This window comes from Anguilla rostrata, chromosome 13, assembly GCF_018555375.3.
Source record: "Anguilla rostrata isolate EN2019 chromosome 13, ASM1855537v3, whole genome shotgun sequence".
NCBI classification, from domain to species: domain Eukaryota; kingdom Metazoa; phylum Chordata; class Actinopteri; order Anguilliformes; family Anguillidae; genus Anguilla; species Anguilla rostrata.
The window spans coordinates 12,116,426-12,141,888 of record NC_057945.1 but is presented as its reverse complement, the minus strand read 5'-3'; the positions used below and the strand labels follow the sequence as shown (position 1 = coordinate 12,141,888).

The window sequence follows — 25,463 nt, the reverse complement described above, 5'->3', positions numbered from 1 at the left end:
CACACACACGCACAAACACACTTGCATCGTGTAAAACAATTTAAAGCCCTGGCACAAATTCAGTCAGATTTATTGATTACTGCTCAAAATCAACGTCATCTATACAAACTGATCAAATGAACACGAGGGCGTGGCCTTTTGCTGCCGTCGAGCCTGTGTCAATCTACGTGGCCATAGCGATGAGAGCGGGTCTCAAAGATACACAGAGCTGGGGGCGGGGCCAAAGCGCAGCATAGCGGTCGCGGCGATGAGGCAAAATACAGCGGCGAAAACCAATCAGAACGTGACGTGCGCTTCCCTTCCCACACACACTGATACAGCCGAGCCATTGTGGAACACTGGGGAGGCGTGGATCTCACTGCTAAGGTCTGTGCGTTTGGGGGAGCTGTTGTTTGCGTGGGGAGGGGAAGAATAATTTCCCCTCAAAAGATGAGGACCAGGAAACTATACCCCTCTTATGATCTGAACACAGTACACGCACAAGCTCAGAGACTGAGGTCTTCCACCTGTACGTCTCCAGGGAGACCGGGATGGAGAAGAGTCTTATCGCACGATTGGTCAAGTCCCTTCAGTGTTTCGCAACAGAAGAGTCACACAGACAGGAAGACAGAGGCTTAAATACATAAATAAGTACATCAAACGACAAACAGGAGGGAAAAAAGCACTTAAAATACGCTTAAACACAACTAGACTTTAGCACCCAGTGTTTCCTTCAAATACCTGATCTGCATAAGGGAGCCTTAGCTAAATCCTCCGTAAAGGGATCAAGTAAAATAAATAGGATTAAAAAAACGCATATACACATTTACACATTCTCCTCATCTAGTGTGCCTCACAGAGGAAGGCACACACACATACTTACATGCAATTCCATTTACAATGAGGGGCTCCGAGCAGCTTATCCTGAATCAGTTCACATATCACATTAGCCTACTAATATTTACCCCAACCTGAGCCCCGTTTACAAGTGGAAGGGATGACATGCTGTGTGCACATGCCCAGTGTGGTTAGAGAGAGATATTGGCTGAGGTCAGAACAATGAACTTGGGTCAGGGTCTCTCTAAACCGGACTGCTTGTGAATACCGGAATACCGGATGTATTTCTGAGCACTTTGCAGTCACGTGTACGCAAATCCCAACACTGAATTCCCACGCCTCCCTCAGTTCGATCACAAACATCGCTACCTTGACCTGGTACATTTAAATCAGTGCAAATCAAGTTCAAACACAGGACAAAAACACACCAAAAATATGATCAACACAGAAAGCAAATCATCTGTCTGCTTGATGTTATGTGCTCACACTATTTTTTTTCCCAGTTCATATTTCAAAGAAATCTCTTGACGGTGCCCCCTCCGGGCATTCCCTTTTAAAGCTCATGGAGTATTTTGCTAATTGGCGTTAGGGGAAGCAAAAAAAGTAGCCTCGCATCAATTAATCTGCCAAACACAAGACTGTAGCCAGCCGTATTTCAGGGTAATTGCCACAGAAGGCACCCCTCTACACCCTCAACCAGTCTCCAGACACAACATCCAATATTACCCCCACATGAAACAGTTAACACACCCCACAATTCATGTATCTCGTGTTCCCCGGTTTATAGACCTCCACGAACAGCTAGCGCAAAACTTTATCGCAACTTTTTAACAACGTCGGCGGTGAATAACAACACTATGGCAACGGCGTTTTCACAACTTTCCACAACCTACAAAAAACGTACAAAAGTTTGGCTTGCTGGGTATTAATGAATATGCTTTTTCGATCCTACTGAGAAAGTGCTGACGAAATGGTATCGGTAAGGCCATGCTGTTTTAAAACGACTTCGTGAAGTAAGCTGCACATGCATTAAGACTGCCTGGGTGCGCTTTATATTCCAACACAGGCACTTGGTAAACGGGAGTTTAGCTTTCCTTTTTTTCAGTTTACCAAAACCCACGGCAGCTATGGTACGAAACTGCATGCTGGAAGTAAATAACGTTAACTATTTACAAGTGCGCGCGGGGCACGAAGCCCCGCCCCTCATGTAATCCACGGAGGTTCACAACGAATCGAGAGGTTCCTTTCCTCCAAATAAGGCCTCAGTTCAATCGAACAGCAATGCGATTTGTTTTTAACTATTGGGTTCTGAAAAAAAGTAAACGAATGCCAATTTAGGTTTTGATTTTTAAACATTTTTGTTAGTTTTAGTGACTGCCAGTTGCATAATGTTAAAAGAAGCTCCTGAATGGAACCGATTCTTAAAATGAAGGAGGGATCATACTTCGAACGCCTTGGTCTCACTTTCATGGTAAGATCATGGTTCCTTGGGTTGCATCCAAACCCAAATAACTTATTTTGTAAATGCACACATAATACGTTGTATACAGATATATTTTCTTTCCACAGTTGACCAACGGTATTCAAAAGTTTTTTTTTTCATTTGATTTGTAAATCGTGAAAATCCCATGTTAATGCAGAAAATACCGTGCGATTTGTATTAAAAAAGCAAACTTTGAACAAAAAATGCAGTCACGCTTTTTGATGATTAAAAAACTAGAAATACAGGTCTCACTCTAAAACTGCACGTTTGGTCCATCTAATTGCAATGAGTTTCTAAACAGATGCCTTTATTGATGAACAGAGCAAGAAGCAGTTTAAGTTGGGCTGGGTTGCCAGAGGCGGCTTTGTGTCTGCTAACAGCTGCCCAACTTTCAATGCCCCTTCACTGAAGCGGTGTCTTTTATGACAAGGCAATAACCATACCTAGCTTGCTTTGAACCCGCCTGTTCAGTAGCTTTTGGTTTCTCTGTATTCAACACACACAAGCTACATTATATATGATATTGTTTCTATTTGTAATGTTTTTATTTTTGCAAAAGCAAGACAGATAGCTTTTTTGCTAGCGATTGTCAACTATAGACCGATTACTATTATGTTCAGTTTTATGTCATGTCTTTCAGAAATGTAATCCCATTTACAGCTTGTTTAATCACTAGTTATTAGCTTATACAAATTATTTATAGAAATAAAACCAGAATAATGTGAGTAGCTCAATTGAATAAATTACTGAAATTAAACTTTTGTGTAATTTGCCAAAAGAGTGATGAACATTTCAAACTTCCAGATAGATTCCTGTCTCTAAGGTTCTACTGCAGTAGAGGGGCTAAGCAGTGGGCCTGCTGCAGACAGACAGACACACGTGCACGCACACACACACACAAACTGGAGGGAGAGAGATACTGCATAATTCTGCTAGCTTAGTTACACTGATATGTCTATTTGATTGCTACCAAAAATAATCAGGCTTTAGCAACTACAATCAGTAGTGTTTCGATATGCACTTTTAGACATTTACACTCCTGTCATACACATCCAGCACAAATTTAATGTGGTGGAAGTGAACATATGTATGTGAGGGAGACTAGTAGGCTAGTAGATGCCAGTTAGCTTGCTTAGTGTACTTGGCTAGCTAGCTAGCCACAGTGAACTGGTTGCTAGCTAGCAACAGCCTAATACGGTTTTTCCTAACTGTTAGCAAAGTACTCGGATGAAATGGTCAAGGCTGGTAGAGATTTGACAGAGCTGCCTGCTCCCAGAACACCAGTGTCTGGTGCAGCTAGTGTGAGCACTTGTGTTGTTCAGAAAATTATAAAATCTAGCTATATATAATGGGTCATCATTAGGATGTCTAGGGTAGTGTTGTTTGTAAAATACAGATTTTAAAATTAGGGATCTTTCAGCATACTTGATGATTAATGATATGCCTGTGTTAAACCACAGGTCTGCTGCCTTGAAAACAAGAACGGCGACGCCAATGTTCACTGGGCTTAAAAACTTGCATTTTTACATTTACATGGGCATTCCTCTCAAAATACAGGAGCATACAAGGATAATTTTGTCGGTTGGTAAAATACAGATATAGTTGTCTATGCACACTCCTGTTTATAAAAGTAACTTGAGTCAAATGGGAGTAAAGGGTTTCTCTTGTTTTGGCTGAGCCATGCGAGGCTGGAGTTAAGTGACCTGCAGTCAGGACGTGCAGCTAATAACACATCACACACCCGAACCAATCACGCCGCAGGCTGACTGGTCTCCGTGCACGAGCTCATTTCTGAATAAGTTCCTCGTCGTTTTTTGGACCGACTGGTTCAGCAGATATGCAGTGGCACGGCTGCACACACGCGCTCAGACGGGCAATTTAGAGTCCTAAACAAAAAGGTTTGCAAGCTCTTAAAAAAAATGTAATTTACATGTTTGAATTTCAGTGCACAGTACTTTGCCCAGGGCTTATAGGAAATGTATTAATCTAACCTGGATATTTATGGTCCCTTTTTTTATAACAAAACAGCAAAACTTGACTCAACTATGATAAATGCTGAGCTGAGACGTCACCGCTGCCAGGAAAGCTCTGTTTCTCGGCATTCCAGCAAACCCCAGCCATGCGCGCATCACACGCAACACGACGCGCAAATCCATCTCTCCAGTGCCTCCATCACCCGCCTGGATTACACCCCAGGACCTCAGAGTGCGAAACACGCTACCCACAACATGCATTCTTATTTCTCTGCTCGCAAAGGGTGGCCAACAGAGAAGAAAACAAAAGCAAAGCAATAACTGTTGAAAAAGTTCGACAAAGCACATCCCTCGAATAACCTTCTGATACCATTAGGTGCATATAATCTGGAGGACAGAAAGGAAGGCATCACGATCTGGTCACAGCATCCAAATAGCAAACAGAATCTTGACACACATTTCAGTTCATTATAAAGTTTCTCATCAAACAAAATGATGAACGCATCTAGTGGGTTTCTTAATGAACTCACAATGAATTTAACCTCTCCAATTCCTTCCTATCTGCTTCATGAGATTTATAATATGGAAAAGACCTTTTTGGTAATACACTTTTTCGATGGAAGGCGGCCATCTAGTGGTCAACATACAAAATGGCAACACAAAACAAAACGTGTAACGATACCCTTGGGAAAAAAAGGCTGTATAAAAACAATTCTCCAGTCTTGTATAATTGATTGAGTTACACACGATGAAGGATATTCACAACTTCAGTCTGAACTCTTGGAAAGGAATGATGCATTGACTGGATTCATGAGAACAACAGTTAAAAAGACACTACAATATGTCTCAAAAGCCAACTCATGGCACTGTGGTAAACCCAAGTGTAGGCCTCACGTTTGGTGCGTCTTGCAGCCCCCACGGTTCTCTCGTTAGGTTAGCGGTTCAGGTTCACGCTGAGCTGCCGCCATCACGGTATTCCTTTGGATGTACTTTCCGGAAACAGTGTGCTTTGGTGAAGCCAGCTCCCTCATTTGGGCACGCTCCAGGACGTGTCCGTCTAATAGGAGGTATGGAGGGAGGCCATTCTTAAACACTCTGCAGGGTGCACAGACCCCTGGGTGGGGTTACAGTTGAATCGTATCTGTGCAGAGAGGGACAATATGGGTGGGGTTGGGTGGGGCATCACAAAAGTGCTCTTGTCCTTTTCCATACGTGAGACAGCATCAATAAATTAAAAAAAACTTACGGGTGGCAAAATTTAAATTTGTTGAACAAAGTCGTCAAGGAACACGTTAGCCCAGCTGGAACACCTCGACTGTACGGTTCTCTTCTTCATATCGCCACCTTCTGGCAGACGTCAGAATTGCCGCCTCACTGGGAGACCGTCGGAGGCGGGGACGGAGGCAGCCCGGCCCCGTCGGCTGCTGGCCCAGCCGGCGAGTCCGCGATGCGCTCAGTCAGACGCGGTGCTCGCCTCCGGAGCGCCAACCGCGGGAGGCCACCAGACTCTCCCGGGTCCCTCCTCTGGATCGCGGCCGTTCGGCAGTTATGTGGGCTGGGGGGGGTGGGGCGGTGTAGGGAGGAGAGTCAAACTCTTATATTCACGGCACTATAACTTAATGGGGGCCGGCGGTCTTCCTGAAAAATAAACCAAAAAAAAACAAAAAGAATACGGAATGGCTTGTGGGTCTCACACAGGAAAGGGACCTTCTTTGGCAGCTCAGTCGGGGGTCATTGAGAAAGGGAGCAGGAGCGGTGAGGGGCAGGGGGCTCAGTTGTGAGTCAAACACTGGAAGCGGTTCTTGAAGTAGAGCAGGCCGTTCTTGGTGTGCGTGGCGTCGGAGGAGGCCGGCGGGTAGCGGAACTTGGCGTACGTCTTGTCGCTCTCCGACTGGCCCCATGGCAGCTTGATCTTGGTGGCGTGGCCGACGATTACGTCGTCGCAGGAGCCCACGTGGAGGGACCCCAAGCCGTCGATAAAAAACTCTGAGAACGGAAAGAGAGAGTGAGAGAGAGATCCCTCGTCAAAGTATCCCAGTGTTCCTATGGCAACGGCTGTTTTAGTGAAGTTATTGTGGCTACCATACTGAATGCTGTGTAAGTGGAATTACTATATCTAAACCATGGTATCATGACTGATGTGTGCTTAGCATCCTGGTGTAAAATGGCTTCAGTGTACCACCTGGGCAGGTGCTACACATTAATGTTGGCAGGGTCACAGTCAGCCAGGATGCCAGCATCTCTCATGGCACAACAGTGACCTCTGGTGGTCGGTTGGGTACCTGCAGGCTCCCTTGATAAGCTACACATAAACGGTCTTCCTTCCACTTGTGTCTGTGTGAGGCTGAATTGCGAATTGCGGTGCGATGAGAAGCAGCAGGTGATGTCACATGCTTTGCAAGAGGCTCTCACAAATTGACATAGGAGGTTTTGATGAGTGTTTCGGTTTAAGCATGATTCAGTATTACAAACTGGGAATGAAATAGGAGAAGACATAAGAAATGTTAATAAACGCGAAAAGGCAGAGCAGTTGCCCTCCTATGCACTTTTGCTTTTGGAAACGGAAACGGTCTTTTCACCTGAAGATGGTTTTCAATGTTACAAGTGTGACACCTAGGGCCTCATTTAAGAACTGCAGTCAGAGTGCTGATATACTCTGTTTGTTCAGAACAACAAAATTTCATACAAACTGGATGGGATTACCATTAGTGTAGAGAATCAGATGACCACTAAGTTAGATGTCAGCACTTATTGATGTACTCCCAATATTAAATGACCTGGCTGCACAGTTGTGGAACTCGAGACAGACAGGTTCCACTAACACAGACAGAAAATGGCTTACATTGTCTCTGCACATCTCAGGCATAACCTGGCCCAACATTCGTTTCCTGTGTTGTGTCTGTGATATGCAAATACCAATAAAGTTTGGTTACGCTTGGATGGCTCGGTGGAGTCATGTGACCACTAGATCCCTAACCAGGAAGGAAATCATCTGACTGGATTCCTAACCAGGATTTAACCACATGACTGGCCCTTTGACCGGGGAAGGGGGCGGGGGGGTAAATCCCGGGACTCAAACTCACCCAGGTGAGCGACCCGCGCCAGCCGGGGGTCGAAGCCCACTTGCTGGACCTTGTCGGTCCGGGCCAGGAAGAAGTTGATGACGCCGTCGGTGATGACGCAGTTGGGGAATCCCTGGACGACGTGGTGGAAGCCCCTGCGCATGTGCAAGCAGTCGCCCTCCTCCTCCCCGGCCTCGATGGATATCGTCTGCCTGTAGGTGGCGGTGTAGCCCGTGGCCTCCCGCACGGCTCCGCCCACCTGCGCGCGCAACCGCGCCGCGAGGACACACACGTTAGCACGCGCAACCGCGCCGCGAGGACACACACGTTAGCACGCGCAACCGCGCCGCGAGGACACACACGTTAGCACGCGCAACCGCGCCGCGAGGACACACTGACCGCTGCACACCAAGCACGCGCCGCGGGACACATACGTTAGCACGCGCAAACACGGAAACCGGGTACTTATGGACGTTCTTTTAGATACTTTGGAGTTTAATGCAGTGTATTTTCTTGCTTTAGACCACAAACCTTCACACCAGGAATTGTGAACCTTACGGAAGGTTCTCTTTTTGAGATTATTCTGTAAGTATCTAAAATGATCTTCTTCGCTCACAAAAAATATCTGGGCCAATCAAAACATTAACTAAAAAGAGGATTGTCCCTTTAAGGAAGCGGGCCTGTCACTTGGAGGTTGCAGGCTCAGTTCCCGAGTGGAGGGCGGTAGCATGTCTGAGCACAGGTCAAGTCCTTAACCTGTCCCCACTTTTAAAGTGTCCTTTTTATTTAGAGGCTCGTGTTTTTAATTCTCCAAACTGCAAAGCATTTACAGTTAAATTATAGTTAATAATAATACAATGTATTATTATTATTAACTATATTAATATAACAAAACAAAATTTCCTTCAGCAATTGGATACACATTCTACATAATGTAAGCCACTGTAAGTTAAGGGAGCTCTCGTGTTCACTAGCATAGCGCACGTTCGCAATCACAACTGTGATTTCAGCCCCGCCCATCACTCATCCAAGGACACCTGGAGAAAGGTATAAAAAAAACACCTCACATATACCACAGACCACCCCGCAAATGAAAAAGAGCACAGCTGAACAATAACAAGGCACGCACACTAAGCACCAGACACGACAGAGACAGAGACAGAGGCAGAGGCAGATTCTGGTCACGTGTGTCGTATGCGCGTGGGCTTTTTTTGGGGGGGGCTCTTTTCCCGTTCTGTTGATCGGGGGGACGCGGGGGGACGCGGGGGGGAGGGGCAACCGCACGTGAACCCCGTCTGGCTCCCGCGTGTCGAGCATCTGCTCCCTCTTCAGAGAGGCCGCCGTGCACAAAGGGCCGCTTTCTCGCCGCCCAACACTGGCGCCTTTCTCCCGCGGCCTGCTGGGTAGGCTGGGTAGGCTGGGTAGGCCGGGCGCTGGAGCGAGGTATTTACGCGCACAGAGAGCGGCTTTCTCATGCACGGCTCTCTGTTCCACAGCTCCATTTTTTTTTTTTTTTTGCCCTGTTCTGCTCTTCTGGATCTCAGAGTAAGAAAGCTTCCGTCGTCTAAAAAGCAGCTGACCAAAAAAAGAAAAGAAAAAAACCGGGAACGAAGTGTACCGCCTCTGGCGTTCCACTTCTGGACTCGCGAGCTGTGCTTCATTACTTCACTTTTGAACTGTCCGTCGGCCTACGCGTTTCCTTTCCACAGCGTTTTGGCAAAGTCTGTGCATTAAAACCAGCCCTTCGGGCTTAACACAATCAATAGCAGATGTACATCAGCACCCGGCCTGCTGCGGTTTTTCAGGCTGAATGTGTGTGCAGTGATGCCCCTCTGACAGAGGAGGTATCCGCTCATAAATGCAACAGACAATCCCAAAACTGGGAGGAAAAGCGCAACCCATCTGAAACCCATGACGGACTCAGACCCAGTAGAATCGTAAATATTCATTTCATAACCTGTTTACGATTCTACTGGGTCTGAGTCTGTCATGGGTTTCAAACCACTGACCGAAAGACCAAATTCCTTTGCTTGCACAGATAATTTCCAGGACTGCGCAATACAATGCTGTTCTCTGTGAAGACTCAACGCAAACAGGGGAAGCCTGGGTCGGGTTGTTTGTTTAATGAATCAGATGGAATTTTAATATCGCTGATTCTAACTGATGTACGATAACCAGTTCATCGATGTGACCGTGCATTTATGTGTACTGTATGGTGCCCTCTGCTGCAGGATGGCGAACCATAATATGGCTGATAATATATATTCCCCCCGACTCATAACACAAGGTAGTTAACAGAGTGGCATCGTGTGTTGGACTTTTAGTACGATAGCAGGTCGAGCTTTTTGTTTAACGGCCTGCAACAGTGCTCAGCCCTACACAGCTGCTCAGTGAAGTAATGCATCGGCGCCATTTTGCTGTCCCCTCCCCACAGACCCAAGTCTTCCCTGCTCACGCCCACATTCCGACCGCAGCCGCACAAGCTGTTCTCCATTTGGCAAACCGCGGGAGCGCCGGGGAGCGTGCGGTTCAGTGTTCACAGCTCACGGCACGTCACCGGGCGTGGCCCTCACCAGGTCCAGGGTGGTGCTCTCCAGCACGTCCACCAGCTTCTCCAGCTTGGTGCTGCCCGTGAAGATGAAGTCGTCGTCCACCCACAGGACGTACTTGGTGGTCACCTGGGAAACGGCCAGGTTCCGCCCCGCGAACCAGCCCTGCGGGGGAGGGTGGGAAAAGAGTCCGAAACACTGCCAGTCATTATGCTGTTCCTACGTTTTTTCATTTATCTCAAAAAAAAAGTGTGTGCAGCTGTTTCTCCGTTTCCTCTCCCTCAAACTCCCACAGTTCATTGCTAAGTCTTTGTCTACCATGTCTCGTGAAATTCTTAATGGGAATCGTGTTACTAATGTAGTGCCAAATCATAAATTAAAATTAAATGAGAAGCCAACATTTGCAATTGTCTACGAAGACCCCCGATGTTCCTCACTTTGTCGCGGACTCTCACCTTCCCAAAAGGCATGATGTAATGCTCGATGTAAGGGCCGGTCACGGGCTTCGGGTGCTCGCTGTCGTCCGCGATCACTATGGTGACGGTGGGGTAATACCGCCGTACGCTGTCAATCAGATTCTGCAGCTTCTCGTAGCGCAGGAATGTTTTGGTTGCTATGGTGACCAGCGCACTGATATTGTATTCTGTAAGGCAGAGGAGCAGACAGAAACGTGGCCTCACCTTTTCATGAAGTCTATTCGCTTAATGACATTTACGCGCTGACATACAAGCATATTAATCTGTTAGTCAATCCCAGAGAGCTGTTATGATGTATCAATGCTGTCTTTTTTGTTTCTAAAATTAAAAAAAACAATTTCATTGAAAGAAAAAAATCTACGAGAAGAAAAACTTAAAAAGAGCATAAACAGAAATGAAAAAATCTTGGCAGTACATTCAACAAAGCAGGTTACTCAAATAAGAAAACATAAGTACAGCATTTGATTGATTGATTGAAAAATATTGCCAAAGAGTGGAAGAAATGCAACACTTAACAAAACAGTGTTCCACAGACTCGAGGACAGAGTGCATTGCAGCCAGATTTAAGACGGCCTTTTTCTATATAATTAATAATGTATAGTGTCCCAGTCTTAAGCCATTAAATATTATTGCATCCACATTACTGCAAGTCATCTGAAATATATCCTCATGGGTAGGCTCACTGAAGTGCCTTTATAGATACTATTAAACAGTGACTCACAAACTACTTCAATTAAAAATGAAACATAACCATGATGAGAGCTGAACATGTAGAGCTGTTGTTTTAGGGGTAATCGCCTTGTCCTTGTACAACGGAAATACATTTTGGAGCAGTTCATCCAAGTACAAGCAAGGCAAGTGATCTCTGTTCTTTAAGGCTAATGTGGTTGCCCTTATGCTAGCAATCCCTATTCTGGAAGGCTAATATTGTGTTGCTATGCTAAGGTTCCTTGTTCTTGATGAATATTATTGTTGCTGTCAAGCTAATGATCCTCATTATTAAAGAATCTTTGGCGGTGCTACGTACCTCCCTTTGGTCCAGGGTTATATAGTTTTGGGGTGACGCCATGCCGGACCTTGATTGTGAACAGCGCCTGGTGTCCATCGGTCTCAAACTGCACTGAAAGGCATAAAGAACATGCTTACACTCGCATATTTATACACCTGGAACATGCTTACACTCGCATACTTATACACCTGGAGCAGCTTACACTCGCATACTTATACACCTGGAACTGCTACACTCGCTACTTTACACCTGGAACATGCTTAACTCGTATTTATACACCTGGAACATGCTTACACTCACATACTTATACACCTGGAACATGCTTACACTCGCATATTTATACACCTGGAACATGCTTACACTCGCATACTTATACACCTGGAACATGCTTACACTCGCATATTTATACACCTGGAACATGCTTACACTCGCATATTTATACACCTGGAACATGCTTACACTCGCATACTTATACACCTGGAACATGCTTACACTCGCATACTTATACACCTGGAACATGCTTACACTCGCATATTTATACACCTGGAACATGGGCACAGGTTGAGCAGGACACAGACCACTGCAGGTACGAATCAGTTAAATATTATACAGTGGGTGTTGCCATTTTACAGCTGTCTATAGTGATCAAAGAGATATACTGATTGCTGTAATAAGTACATATCAATTCAAATCTCATTCAGCTGCGTCAGAAAGCCTGTAGCTCTGCAGAACTGCACAAAATAGCACAAATCAGTAATAACAAATGAAACAACAAACTGATAATTAGAAATGGAGCTTTGTGGCGCAGTCCCTACGGCAAGCTGCGTGCGACTCCTCCCGCGAGGGCGGGGATTCAGTCGATATGGCAAACCATTTTAGAATTTACCTTTCTGAATTAAGCCATGTCCACATGCAAGTTAATTGACTTAGTGCAGACATGTTCTTAAGCATAGTAACTCTGTTTGTACTGGGGTATAAGATATTTGCTAGTTGATTCTATATTCCAAATTGTGTGCAAATTGGTCAAAGTGTCTAGGATGAGAGATTTTAAAGTTTTTTCAAAAAATACATAAATACATAACGGCATAAAATCTAACCACATGCACTTTGTCTCGGTATGGATGAATTTGTTATTGGAGAGGAGAGGAGGGGAATCTAGCAAAAAAGAATTTTGGTCTGTCAAAGTTTGCATTTTCAAACATTTGCTGTAATGCCACAAAGTGGTCAATCGAGGCCATTGCTTAACTGCCATTTGCAGTAACACTCTGTCAATGTGGCAAGTTTCATAAAATGGAACTAGGTGGTTTTGCTAGTACTGGAAAACAAATGGTGGAAGAAATCACAATAATAATAATACTAAGAAATATGAAGGGTGCCTCACACCTTCAGTGCCTGGCACCCAAGTAGCAGCCAACTGGTATACAAGCACCTCGTGTGCAAACTTGAGCTGCAGCACAGCCGAGGTCCCACCACATCTCGTCTTTCCAATTACGCTCCCTTTCGCTCCGAACACACACTCGGACGAACATATTCACACGTATGTTTGGTAGTACGGTACATACTGTTCCACCAAGCTCTAGAGTGCGTGACCCTGCAAACTGCACTTTGGAGCACTGCCAAAGAGTGGGAGAGCACGTGGACACACAGTAACTGCCCGTACAGTATACTGGGACTCAAGCAGTTTAAAAAGGCATCATGACCCTTGTTATTAACCTCACTCTCGCTTGCTGGGGCAAGAACTCACAAAGACAAGATGCCGTGCAGCAGGACATGGGCCACAAGTGTAAGAATGCACACTCCATAATCATGAGCTTGGTAGTACACACCGCCATGTACACAGTGAGCATGTCTCACCACATGCAATCCAGCAGTAGTGTTTACATTTGAAGTACAAGGCTTTGATGTCACATCTTCACCTTGCCATGAACTTTGACCTCTATCAAAAGAGGTCATCGATATCTTGAGTATGTGAAGTGTGAAGTGTCACAAAACAAGGTCTCCTGGGAGCTACAAGTATGGATGGAAGCGTGCAACAATGTTTGCTACTATTGTTTTGTCCTTCGAGACTGAGAATGAGAGCACATCTGGGAAATTTCAAAGTCAATTTGAGTAGAAGGACAGCACTTCACTCATTGGCCACTAACCTCTGTTAAAAACGTATTCCTACGTGTCGTAGGCAGTACGAAAGTGTGGGTTTTCACGACAACAGCTTTGGTGTCGCCTCACCTGTGTCGGCAGTGCTGGGGTGGAAGAGGGTGTTGGTGTAGGTGACAAACTGCAGCTGTCGGTTCAGGTTTGGCAGCAGGTTGCTGGAGAGGGTCATGTGCATTTCCCCATCGCCTTTCATCTTTACCCCGTCCACTTCTGCGGCCACGTTGAACGTTCCCAGGGTGGCAGTGAAGTTCACCTATGAGAGGGAGAGTGTGAGTGTGTGAGTGTGTGTGTGTGTGTGTGTGAGAGAGAGATGGAGCGAGGGAGAGAGGGAGACTGTGTGTTTAGATGTTTAGAAGTTAATTAAGAAATAACAAAACACTATCCTATCAACAAGAGTAGAAACTGTGGAAACAGACGAGCAAATATCCATCGAAAGGAACGATTTCACACTTACCGAGTGAAGATCTCTGGGTGGTTCTTGTAGCGCCAGCCCTGAAACAAAGGAGAGGAACGCTCAGCTGCAGCTGTACTAACTGCATCTCGTGAGCTCAAAACAGTGGGAAAAAATCAGAAGAAACTTTAATTTTCAAAAATATTCATTCATTTTGCTTGGTTTACAATTCAGCAATCTTAGTTGAATAATGCTTGCCGGTTGGCAGCCAATTTTATTATGTCCTCTACGTTTAGACAAGGTACAGCACTTTTCCAAGCATATTTAAAAGTGTGGATTCATTCATGTTGCAACCATTGCACTTACAGTAGCGAAAACTGCTGTTTAAAGGCTCATGAAAATGCATCCCTGTTCCATTCGCAAGTTGGCTTGCATGTCTTTTTGTACACGCTCCAAGCCTGTGTAGTATCCTGTTGCACGGCTACTGATTTACTAGATTTACTAAATGTACTAAATTAAATGCGATGCCTTTTGTAACAATGACAAAATTGACTCAATCCTACCATTTAAACTCAGAAAGAAAGAGTACCATTCCAGTGTGCAGATTTAGCTCATTTTCTTGCTCATAATGTTCCCATGACACTGAAAGGAGAGCTTTCTGTCTCCTCCATTTGAAGCCCAACTGATAAAATTCATATTTTGGCTCTCAACTATTTAACGGTCAGTTTGCCTGTCGAATGAACTCTACTCTAAACACAATGTGTGAATTCATCTCCCTGAATGAAACGTTCAATCCTGCTCCTACCCAAGGTCATTACTTCATTAGGTACGTATTTATAGCTTCACTCGAATGTGGAACAGGAAAACAAGAATAACTTTCAGTCCATTAGCAGGCAGTTCTGTTGCAACAGGAATAACCTAACAGAAACACACACAGCAGGTCCAGGTGATCCTGGACAACAGGTACATCCATTTCAGACACACAAATCCAAAGCAACATTTTGTATTAAAAAAAAAAAAAAAAACCTTTGTCACACAAGAGAAAGCCATTCACGTTCCGATAAGTAATATTTTAAAAAATGAATATGTGTGAGGACAGCAGCTCAAATGAGCTGTCAAATCAACGCTGAGGGCAAGGACTCGCCTGTCTCCATCTATCAGTGTCACAGGCCTGCCGCCAGTCTGCAAGTGTCAGCCCGCTTTCAGCATCAAGACAATCATATCACATTACAGTCTTTCTCTGAGTCAGTCCCAGACTTTAAAATGACATCGCCTTCCTTCCGCTCAATACCTCCAGCAGGTCAAAGATCCCCTAGACTGTTTTCACTAGTCATTTACTGTGCCAGGATCCATGGCTTTTGGAATTTTTACTGTATTACTCTACATAAATGTGGACCCCATGAAGAGTAGCTGTTGCCTTGGCAACAACTAATGCGGATCCAAATAAACGATAAACAATATTAATACGATCCCTGAGTAAACCAGTTGCTGCTGTGGATATGCGTCATATAATGTAAAGCAGTGTAGTAGTACAGTTAGGGGAAATTGGTTTGTAAGCTGCCATTGCACTCTTGGGTAAAGTACTTGTATTTCTTCGGTATAAATGGATACTTTGTCAAAATATAAGATGTGCAAATCTCTTGACAAAAGATGCCTCTGTGTAAAAATAAGCTAGATGCCTTAATGTAAATGTGTGTTTTGAAAGATAAAATCTAATCAAAATAAAATATTAACCCATTTAAGCCCACAGGCAACTAAAGTTGCCGAAGTCTCTACCACTCTTTTTCCAAATGTGAATATTTTTTTGGATGGCTATAGATGGTTATGTAAGAAATCTCTGGGAAAAATCTGGGCATTAATGGATTACTGTTGTCATTGTCCATCATAACTGTAACCACCACCCTCATCCTCATTAACACTGTTGAGTGCTGGTGCTGTGTGTTCAGGGCAGTGGTGGGAGGGGTGCTCTCTTACCCGGGATTAGGATGGTTTTCAGGGGGCGCACCTCAACCCCCTGGGTGGGGTACTGCAGGGGGCTGTTGGCTTCTGCCACAATAAGCAGATCCGCAGGTGTCTGGGACCTGTAGCAGAGCGGTCACAAACGCAGGCCCGTTAGCATTTACCAAACCGACCCAAAAACATTTTAACAACGCTGTGGGAACGCAGCATGGCTGGGCCCTCATTTGGTTATCGCATAAGACCGCGAACATCATTTACAATGTTATGTGATGACCAAACAGAGACATACTAATTGAGCAATGATCACACTTGTCCTCCGCTTTGATGCATGATTTTATCAAGTCTAAAGGCAATGGTGTTAGAACCCAGGCAGTTTCAAATGTGTGCCACTGAGCCACTGTGTGTTGCAGAGCGGGATGAGAACAAGCTAAGCAGCACGGTTAGGAATGCTTGTGCCTTAGGGCTGAATAAAATTTCAATGTCGACAATAAGACTGAAACCCCCACGACGCCACAGTGCAATACAAAAGCTCTCATTGTAATATTTATTTTAGACAGTGTTCAACTGAAAGATTTGAGGGTTAATGTCTTCCATTGACAGTGAAGTTCCAGAATTAACATACTGCACCCATCTATTAACACTGATACTGTAGACATGGCAGCTGTACACTGCTGTGCATTTACCACAGTGCTCTAATTGCCCCTGCAAGGTACACGTCACTACTTCCTGTGTCCTGTTTTCATGCTTCCTGTTGCTAGTGTGCAGCTTGTAATGATGCCGTGTGTTACGTGTGTGCTATGCTGTGATGCTCTGTGGGTGAGGACTCGCCCGTTCCTAGGCTCAGCGAGGCACTGCAGCCGCTGCTGTCGGGCGGTTTTTGAGGAGGGGGGAGGGAAACGGGGGAGCGGGGAGGTGGGGTTTTTTGTGGGGGGGGGTTACGCGCCTCATCTGGAAGCCGTGGTACTCCTGGGCGCGGCGGCGCTTCAGCTCCTCCAGCTCCGAGGGCTCGAAGGCCGTGTGCAGGGGGTGGGCCGACACCCGCGGGAACAGCAGCTGGGCAAAGGGCAGGCGGACCCCCCCGCCCTCCCCCTCGCACGCGCAGCCGTTCCGGGCGAGCAGGCTGGACCGGGGCAGAGACACACAGGGCAGAGAGAGCTCTCAGCCGAGACACACAGGGCAGAGAGAGCTCTCAGCCGAGACACACAGGGCAGAGAGATCTCTCAGCCGAGACACACAGGGCAGAGACACACAGGGCAGAGAGAGCTCTCAGCAGAGACACACAGGGCAGAGACACACAGGGCAGAGAGAGCTCTCAGCAGAGACACACAGGGCAGAGAGAGCTCTCAGCAGGGACACACAGGGCAGAGAGAGCTCTCAGCAGAGACACACAGGGCAGAAAGATCTCTCAGCAGAGACACACAGGGCAGAGACACACAGGGCAGAGAGAGCTCTCAGCCGAGACACACAGGGCAGAGAGAGCTCTCAGCAGAGACACACAGGGCAGAGACACACAGGGCAGAGAGAGCTCTCAGCAGAGACACACAGGGCAGAGAGAGCTCTCAGCAGGGACACACAGGGCAGAGACACACAGGGCAGAGAGAGCTCTCAGCAGAGACACACAGGGCAGAGAGAGCTCTCAGCAGAGACACACAGGGCAGAGACACACAGGGCAGAGAGAGCTCTCAGCAGGGACACACAGGGCAGAGACACACAGGGCAGAGAGAGCTCTCAGCAGGGGGCGTTCTTATAAAGGAAGAACGTTTTTGCCATAGCATCGCCCAGGCTCAAAGCAAAAACAACTGTCTTATAAGCATAAGCAGAAAAATGGAAACCAATGACAATTAATCTCAAGATTAAGCACACCAGCTCCGGCTGCACCAACATGCCAGCTCACAGGACAGAAAGAGTTCCTTGCTTTCAAATCGGCAAGAAAGACATGAATCACCCAGACACTTGATTTAATAGTGGGGGGAAGGTCTGCTGTGTCTGCATGGCACGAATTGAGATATGATTGGCTCTTTCAGCTCCAGTAATGGGAAAATAATTATGTCAATATTCTGGATCTAGTGGATGACATCAGCTTCAGCAGTGTGTTTTCACAAGCTCACTTAGTGCTGTTTCCATACTTCAGTTCCTGATAGATGCCTATCACGTTTAGAGTCCCCCAGATGTAATTCCAAACTCCAGACAATGTTTGTCCTGGACATGGAAACAAATGTTTGTGTACAGGAAATGAAGGGGCTGGGATTTAATACAAAGAAAGGAACGGAGACACAGTGAGCATTCATGTTCTAATATGAAATTTAGTCCCTTCGCTGCATCTACACTGAACTGTGGTAAAGCCAGGAAACAAACAAGAAGCAACAAGAAGAGTGTTACTAAAAACTTTGTGAGAAAATTTGTGTCCAAGGTGGGAAAGTAAGCACAGGTAAACCTGTCCAGGCCTTCTTAACCACTCCAGAGGGATGAGCTTGAACCCACTCCCTTGGGGTTTCAATTGTTGCTTTAAACCTGCACTGCATATACTGGGATATCTGTGATACTGATCCAGCTACACTGTCCTTCATTCAGTAGGGTATACTGGCATATCCGTGGTACTCACCCAGCTACGCTGTCTTTCAGGCAGGTGGGTGTAGTGGCATATCTATGGCACTCACCCAGCTACAGTCTCCTTCAGTTAGTAGGGTATACTGCCATACCTATGGTACTCACCCAGCTATGCTCTCCTTCCGGCAGTTGGGTGTAGTGGTGTATCTATGGTACTCACCCAGCTACGCTCTCCTTCAGATGGTACGGTATGCTGCTGTATCGCTGGTCAGAGTCCTGCAGCCTCTCCTCCAGGAGCCGCTCCACGCTGCTCCCTGGTCTCTGCCGGACGTCCACGGTGGTGTAGGTCCTCGGCGTCCAGGAGCGGAGAAGGGCTGCCACCAGCAGCACTGAGGCCACGATCACCAGCAACACCGTCTTCCGCAGGGAATACATCCTGGACACTAGTCCACCGCAAAACACGGGGACGGATTTAACGGTAAACACCAGGAAGACTGCGTGTTCCATTACACAGTAATAGTTATGTAACTGTGGTTAATTAACTAGCTATTTCTAGACATGGTCCAAAAACCTGCATAAAAACAGCAGATTGTGCTTTATGTAAATAACAAAGAGTTTTTTTTATCATGGTTCCTTCTTGCTGAGTACTCTCCTAGGTAAAGATTTAAATTGAGTTCGCTCAATTTCTGATTTTTATGCGCTTCCTGATTTTTCATTCACTTTTACTGATTTACTGTTTTTTATTTTTTTATAAGGATCACAATTTTTTTCACTACTATATCTTCTGCAAATTCAGGAGACCACTGATGAGCAGTCACTCCGTAAAGCATGTGCTGCCAGCTCAGTCATTGAGCCAGAGTAGCACACTTCATCCATGGCTGGCACAGGAAAACTACAAACTACAGCTGCCTGATCAACCAGAGGAATCCCTCTTGCACATTAAGATAGGACATTCCCATTGGCTAAAACGTTCTCTACTTGTGTGGTGCTTTGGCCTATTATGTGCTGCCCAGCACAGCCATTAGCCAGTTGCTTAACCATTGGCCACTGAAACGAAACCAGTGATCCACTAGGTGTGGCCTTAGAGTCTGTGCTGAGTCTTAGCCTTTGGAGTCTATTGTCTGTTGCTGTTGTCTCCCAACAAGAGGGCCAAATAACAGTTTAAAGGAATTACAGCCCTTTATATATAATAACATTTTCAGGGGACCAAATGTAATTGGAAACAATGACAATCTTAAAGTCATATTTAGTATTTATTTGCAAATCCTTTGCATTTGAAGACTGCCTAGTGTCTTCAACCCATAGACATCACCAGCCACTGGGTATCTTTCCTGGCGATGCTCTGCCAGGCCTATACTGCAGCCATCTTCTGTTCCTCTGATGTTTTGGGGGTGTCTTGTCTCCAGCAGGTGAAATGCACATTCAAAGCATTTGAAATGCATCAAATGCAATTGGATTCAGGACGGGTAATTGACGTGGCCAAGAACCAAGACATGGCTAAGAGGTCAAGAAAAACTCCACTTTTTTGGCCCTGAAAAACTCCTTGGTTGCTTTAGCAGTATGTTTGAGGTCATTGTCCTGCTGCAAAGTGAAGTGCTGTCTGATAGGTTTGGAGGCATTTGGTTGGATCTGAGCAGGTGTTTCTGTACACTTCAGAATTCATCCTGCTGCTGCCGTCAGCAGTCACATCATCAGTGAAGACAAGTGAGCTTGTTCCAGGGCAGCCATACATGGTGAAAATACTCCATCCACCATGTTTCACAGATGAGGGGGAGGGGGTGGCTTGGATCATGAGCAGTTCCTTTCTTTCTCCACCCTTTCCTCTTTCCATCACTGTGATACAGGTTAATACTCATCTCATCTGCCCATGAGACTTTGTGCCAGAACTCATATTACAGTTTTTAAATGTACTTTTGAGCAAACTATAACCTGGCTGTTCTATTCTTGAGGCTTACCAGTGGTTGCATCTTGCTGTGAAACTTCTGAGGTTAGGCTGGTGTAGTCTTCCCTTTATGGTAGTTTTTCACACATCTACTCTATGCCTACAACCTGGAGAGTGTTCTTGATCTTTTCAACAATTGAAAGGGGGTTTTTGTTCACAGTTGAAAGTATTCTTCGGTCATCCAAGTATTCTTCCATTGTCTACCAGTTTGTTTGTTATTGCTGAGCTTGTAACAATGCATTTTGTAATAAACCGCCTTATGTAATAACAAACCAAAATAGATGTCTGCCTGGCCACTTTATCCTCTAGTGAGCAGGAAACTTTGATATGCAGTGGCAGAAACTTGTTTCCATGGAGAGAGATAAGACCACTGCAGTTGTCAACCCTGCTAGAAATAAAAGCGTGAATGAGTTCTTCCAGGTCAGCTTTTGACACGAAGTCCCTGAGTTTGGCTGTATTTGTAAGATAAATATGATAAAAAAGCTGATCTTGTTACTGCTTTTATGTGGCTATTTAGACTAAGGCAATATGTAATACTTTATTACAAAATGCAGGGAAAATTATTACATATTGCATTCAAGCTGTGTATTACAAAATGCGGCAGATTATTACAAAATGCGGGTGTTATTACATAATGAAGTGAAAATGTATTACATTTTGTTGAGTTATTACATAATGCAGTGTTATTACATAATGCGGTGTTAATATGGAACATTACATTGTTACAGAGCTGACCAGTGTTTCCTTGCTTCTTAACAATGTATTAAACTGTTGATTTTGACACCCCCCATATGTTGGCTATGTTTATGAGCAATTTCAGATTTTTCAGCCTTGTGATGGCCTGCTTTACTGGCACTTAAACTTATTTGGTCCTTATGCTGAGAGACAACAGCAACAGACTCCAAATGCAAATTTCAGAACTAGAATGAACTCTAGACCTTTTGTTAGCTTTCTTGTGCCAGAATTAATGATGCACAGACACAGCTGGCCAAGAAACAGCAGAGCAGCTAACTGTCCAATTGCTTTTGCTCCCCTAAAATGGGGAGACAATGAATAAAAAGGACTGTAATTCCTACACAGATCACTCATCATGGATGTAAATATGCTCATATTAAAGGCTGTACTTTAAACCCATATTCATTGTTTTATGTCAAATCCAATATACTGGAGTACATAGCCAAACCAACAACAAAATTGTGTCACTGTCCCAATACTTTTGCATGTAACTGTATATATAGTGAGCTCCATAATTTTTCAGACAAAGATGTATTTTTCTTCATTTGGCTCTGTACTCCACAATTTTTGATTTGTAATCAAACAACTCAAATGTGGTTAAAGTGCACGTTTTCAGCTTTGAAAGGGTATTTCTCAATATTTTGGTTGCACCATGTAGAAATTACACCACTTTTTATACATAGTTCCCCCATTTCAGGGTATCATACCGTTTCGGACAAATAGCTTCACCGGTGGTTCCGATTAGTCAGGTTTGTTCAGTTGCTTCCTTAGTGCAGGTATAAGACAGCTTTCAGAACTTAGTCTTGATTCTTGGCTTTTTATTGCTTGTGGGGTCTGTTATTAGTGGTCATCAACAATGATCCAACTAGTTTCCCCCAAAATGAATTCAATCTGTTGTAAATACACTAAAGTGACAGGAAGAAACATGAATCTGCCGCATCAAATTTAAAAACAGAAATGGGGTGTTATAGTCTGATAAATAGTTGCAAGATTATCAGTAAAAAATTAATGTTGAGAACAGCAAGCAGTAGAAAGGTAGCATTTTTTTCTCACAAGCCCCTAGGTGAAGCTACATTTAATAAAACAAACTTCATTCACCCAGTTAATGAAATAATTGCATACTCCTAATAATTAATATATATACTGAGACATAATGTTTAAAAACCCTTTTTTTAATGCAATCAATTTTTAAAAAGATACTGTAACTCATTATAGGGACAGTTCCACCAGAAGCAGCTCTAACGTAGCTAAGGAAACCTGGAGGCTTGCATTGTCCTGTACATTCACGAAGCAGTGCTTTGTCTTACCCTGTTGAGTATGATCATTGATCAGGGCACAATATGGTCACTGGTGTCTTCCCCATTAGCCTCGATCCAGTCTGAGCAAGAGGAGCGGCGATCTTGGGCACGATCCGTCCTTCCTGCACAGTTCCACGGGTGCAAACGCGAAGGTCCAGAGCAGCCGCCGTCCCATCTGCGCATGCCGGACTTCAACACTGCACCAAAAGCCAAAAGAATGAGAAGCTGTGAGTTTGGGGAAGTGGAGCTGAGTGGTGGGACGGAGGAGGGGGGGGGGGGTGTCACGTGTTCTGTGAGAGGCAGAAGGAGGGGCATAATTTCTGGGAAGTAATCTGGTTGAGTGCATAAATCTCTTCGGGGCTGTGGGATGGGATGGTGTGTGTGTGTGTGTGTGTGTGTGTGTGCATGGGGTGCAATTCAATGCAATAAGTAAACTGAAATAATTAATGTCTTTCTGTGAAAAAGACAACAGTTCACAAGCTCTGAACATGCTACAAACACCCTGTTTGACATGAATGCAACTGCATTGTGCAATTTTTCCAAATATATAAAATAACGCTGGGGGGGGGGGGGTCATCCCATCTGGACACCGACTGTCCCAGTGAGTGGCCTGATGGGCGTGGTTCAGCTCATTTTTACAGAGTTAGGGCAGTAACCCATTAACAGGGATACAGACAGGGCTGTGCAGAGACCTTTTGAGGGGCAAGTGCTCAAAGTGAGAAAAGGGCACCCCAGCTTAGAAGAACGGTTTTACAACACCCCGTTGACACTGACTCGCATTTGTTTTGGTTAGGGGAAGGGGGAGGGGCGAAGTGATCTGAAAAGGGGGAATTCTGACGGACGACTTCGCTTGGAAGAGCCGTGACGACCGAGGCATTTGAGGACAGTGACTGCGAAGCCCCATGCTGCACCTGCTGCGCCGCTCTGCACTGGGGGCGCTGTGCTAGGACCGGTCACTATTTTGGAGGGGATGCTGGATCAAGGAGAGAGGGGGCCCATTACTGCCCACTGTCCTGACCCTAAGCGCCACATGGCTGGGTATGTAATAAGACCAGAAGACCTGGCAAACCAGCGTCTGTCCATAATCCTGTCCCTCCGGGTGATCTGAGTGAATCCGGATCCTGCTTACTCCCCCTGCTGCCTTTCGAGCCAACAATGCATGCAAATCCCTCTACAGCTATTCTGGTCAAATCACACCCGGGCTCTCTTTCCTGGACCATCTACGTCAGTGGTAACCCACTCTGTTCCTGGAGATCTACCATCCTGTAGGTCTTCTTTTCAAGTCTAATTTGGCACAGTTAATTCTGCTAATTAGCTCAACAAGATCTCTAGTTGTTGAATAAGGTGTGCTTTCTTAGGGTTACAGTGAAAACCTATGATCTCCAGGAACAGGGTTGGTCACAACTGATCCACAACTGATGTCCACGGTCATGCACACGAGCAGACTGGCACGGGGACTGAGGCTAGAACCAGTGGAATTTCCCTCTGAGAACACGGTCTAGTCTAGGCTGTATGTTCCACATCTTTTATCCTGGGCAGAAAGACACACCCTCGCATTCTCCATCATCTCGCCCCAAAAAGCCGTTAAACACAGACATAAACAACCACACAAGCTCCAGACTTCTTGAAAGGAAATAAAAGCACACATTGGTAAAACGATACATTGTTGTAGCCTACTCGCGGACAGTCAGAAAAAGAGGAAATCTGAATCTGTACATCCGTCACGTGCAATGCATTTCTTGCCAGGAGTAGGCTACCAGGCCGGTTGGCGCTCCCACAGCACCCAGGAATTCCACAGACTATGACCAGGCGCGCGCAGAAAACATCGCTACGCCATCAACGTACGCAGGGAAATACCTCCAGAAAACGTATCGATCTTTAAAAATGCGTCACACCCAAAAAGCGACCAAATTCAGGCACCACTGATTGTCTTGGTATGGGGGATGGGGATGTCGTGGGTTTACAATGGGTTTGCTGGGGTGTTTCCAGGGAGAGAAAAAAATACATGACTCTCAAGGCAAACACAATTTATTTTATCAACGTTGACATGTAGGGTAGTGGTCACTCCGATTGTGAATAGTTATCTCCAGGATCACATTTGATGTGGAATACGGGACCACGAGCTCTGGCGTGCCCGTTGCTTATTCTTAACCGGTATGTAAAGAGAAATCCCTGTCAAAGATTATCAGACCATATCTATTCCAATATCCACTGACCTCATAAAGTAATTCATATGATATACAATTAAATACTATACATTTCAAATGAACGAACAACAGGCCTACATACGATTATTATACAAACGACGTGGTTATAAATATCCGATAGGCTACTATGTCAGAGGCCTCGCTACAGACCTGGAAGAACCGGGCGGTGTTATTAAATCATGCATTGACCATACCTCCTGACAACAAATCGACTTTAAACTAATTTGCCGCTTCGTTTGTAGTATGCTACATTTATCCTGCGTAGAATTCTTAAACGTGCTGTAGAATAGTCCACTGTGATGTCGTACCAATGAATAACCCGTTAATGATATTGGAGCCAGCCGTAATTAGCTGCATAAATAGCTATTTACCCAATTGACCACTTCTACATTGCGCTGTTTGGAGCACTGGTAATATGTTACACGCCCCCACTTCCTCGTTACATATAATCAAGTTGATTATCGTTTTATCTACGGAAACTGGGTAAACCATCTGTATTTTGGAAATTAAATCAAGATAATCGGTTATTACATTAGAACCATAAATAGGCAACACGCAAAAAGCCGATCATGAATCTCTTCTTACCGTCATCAAAGCAAAGGCTGTCCTTTCCTCAAAATGACGCCAGAACAACAAGTCCTGTTCAGAATTAAAACAAAACTGCCTGCGTGTCACTATGGGTGTAATATTATTACGACCCTATTGCACTGTGCTGCTGCAGTCGCTCTCCTGATTCGGCCCATCTTCTTCATAAAGGCGTGATGGCGCTTCAAGCGGCCGAAAAGTGGAACTGCATCTTGCAGTGAGGCGTCCTGGAGCCTGTAGAAGTACAGTTGCGTCGAACGCCGACACATTATACACG

The 25,463-nt window shown here is 45.2% G+C and overlaps 1 protein-coding gene and 1 long non-coding RNA gene across 5 annotated transcripts in view; one reads left to right on the top strand and one right to left on the bottom strand.

The window, feature by feature from the left end:
• The window catches only part of LOC135238470 (uncharacterized), a 36,329-nt gene extending 26,048 nt beyond the window's left edge, over positions 1–10,281 (top strand). Inside the window, exon 2 of the long non-coding RNA XR_010325125.1 lies at positions 9,769–10,281. This is a non-coding gene — a long non-coding RNA (uncharacterized LOC135238470). The remainder of the gene's footprint in view (positions 1–9,768) is intronic.
• On the bottom strand, positions 54–25,463 carry b4galnt1b (beta-1,4-N-acetyl-galactosaminyl transferase 1b). Of its 4 annotated transcripts, XR_010325124.1 has the most exons (13): positions 25,187–25,463; positions 22,404–22,591; positions 18,640–18,862; positions 16,816–16,992; positions 15,888–15,994; positions 13,977–14,014; positions 13,595–13,775; positions 11,387–11,479; positions 10,339–10,526; positions 9,908–10,048; positions 7,356–7,593; positions 5,519–6,258; positions 54–5,413 (listed from the first exon to the last, which is right to left on the bottom strand). XR_010325124.1 is itself a non-coding variant. In XM_064306373.1 (12 exons), the coding sequence occupies exons 3-12, from the start codon at positions 18,852–18,854 to the stop codon at positions 6,044–6,046; spliced, it is 1,593 nt and encodes a 530-aa protein (XP_064162443.1). In that variant the 5' UTR covers positions 18,855–18,862; positions 22,404–22,591; positions 25,187–25,463; the 3' UTR covers positions 54–6,043. The 4 variants fall into 4 exon arrangements, 3 of the variants coding, with proteins under 3 accessions (XP_064162443.1, XP_064162445.1, XP_064162446.1); XM_064306373.1 differs by having other exon boundaries at positions 54–6,258; XM_064306375.1 differs by lacking the exon at positions 25,187–25,463 and adding an exon at positions 24,796–25,087 and having other exon boundaries at positions 54–6,258.

Coding starts and splice junctions, on each gene's coding strand:
- b4galnt1b (XM_064306373.1), bottom strand. CDS start 18,854: ATGTATTCCCTGCGGAAGACGGTGTTGCTGGTGATCGTGGCCTCAGTG. Junction 14,015..15,887: donor GAAAACCATCCTAATCCCGG/GTAAGAGAGCAC, acceptor CCTTTGTTTCAG/GGCTGGCGCTACAAGAACCA. Junction 6,259..7,355: donor GGCGCGGGTCGCTCACCTGG/GTGAGTTTGAGT, acceptor TTCCGTTCTCAG/AGTTTTTTATCGACGGCTTG.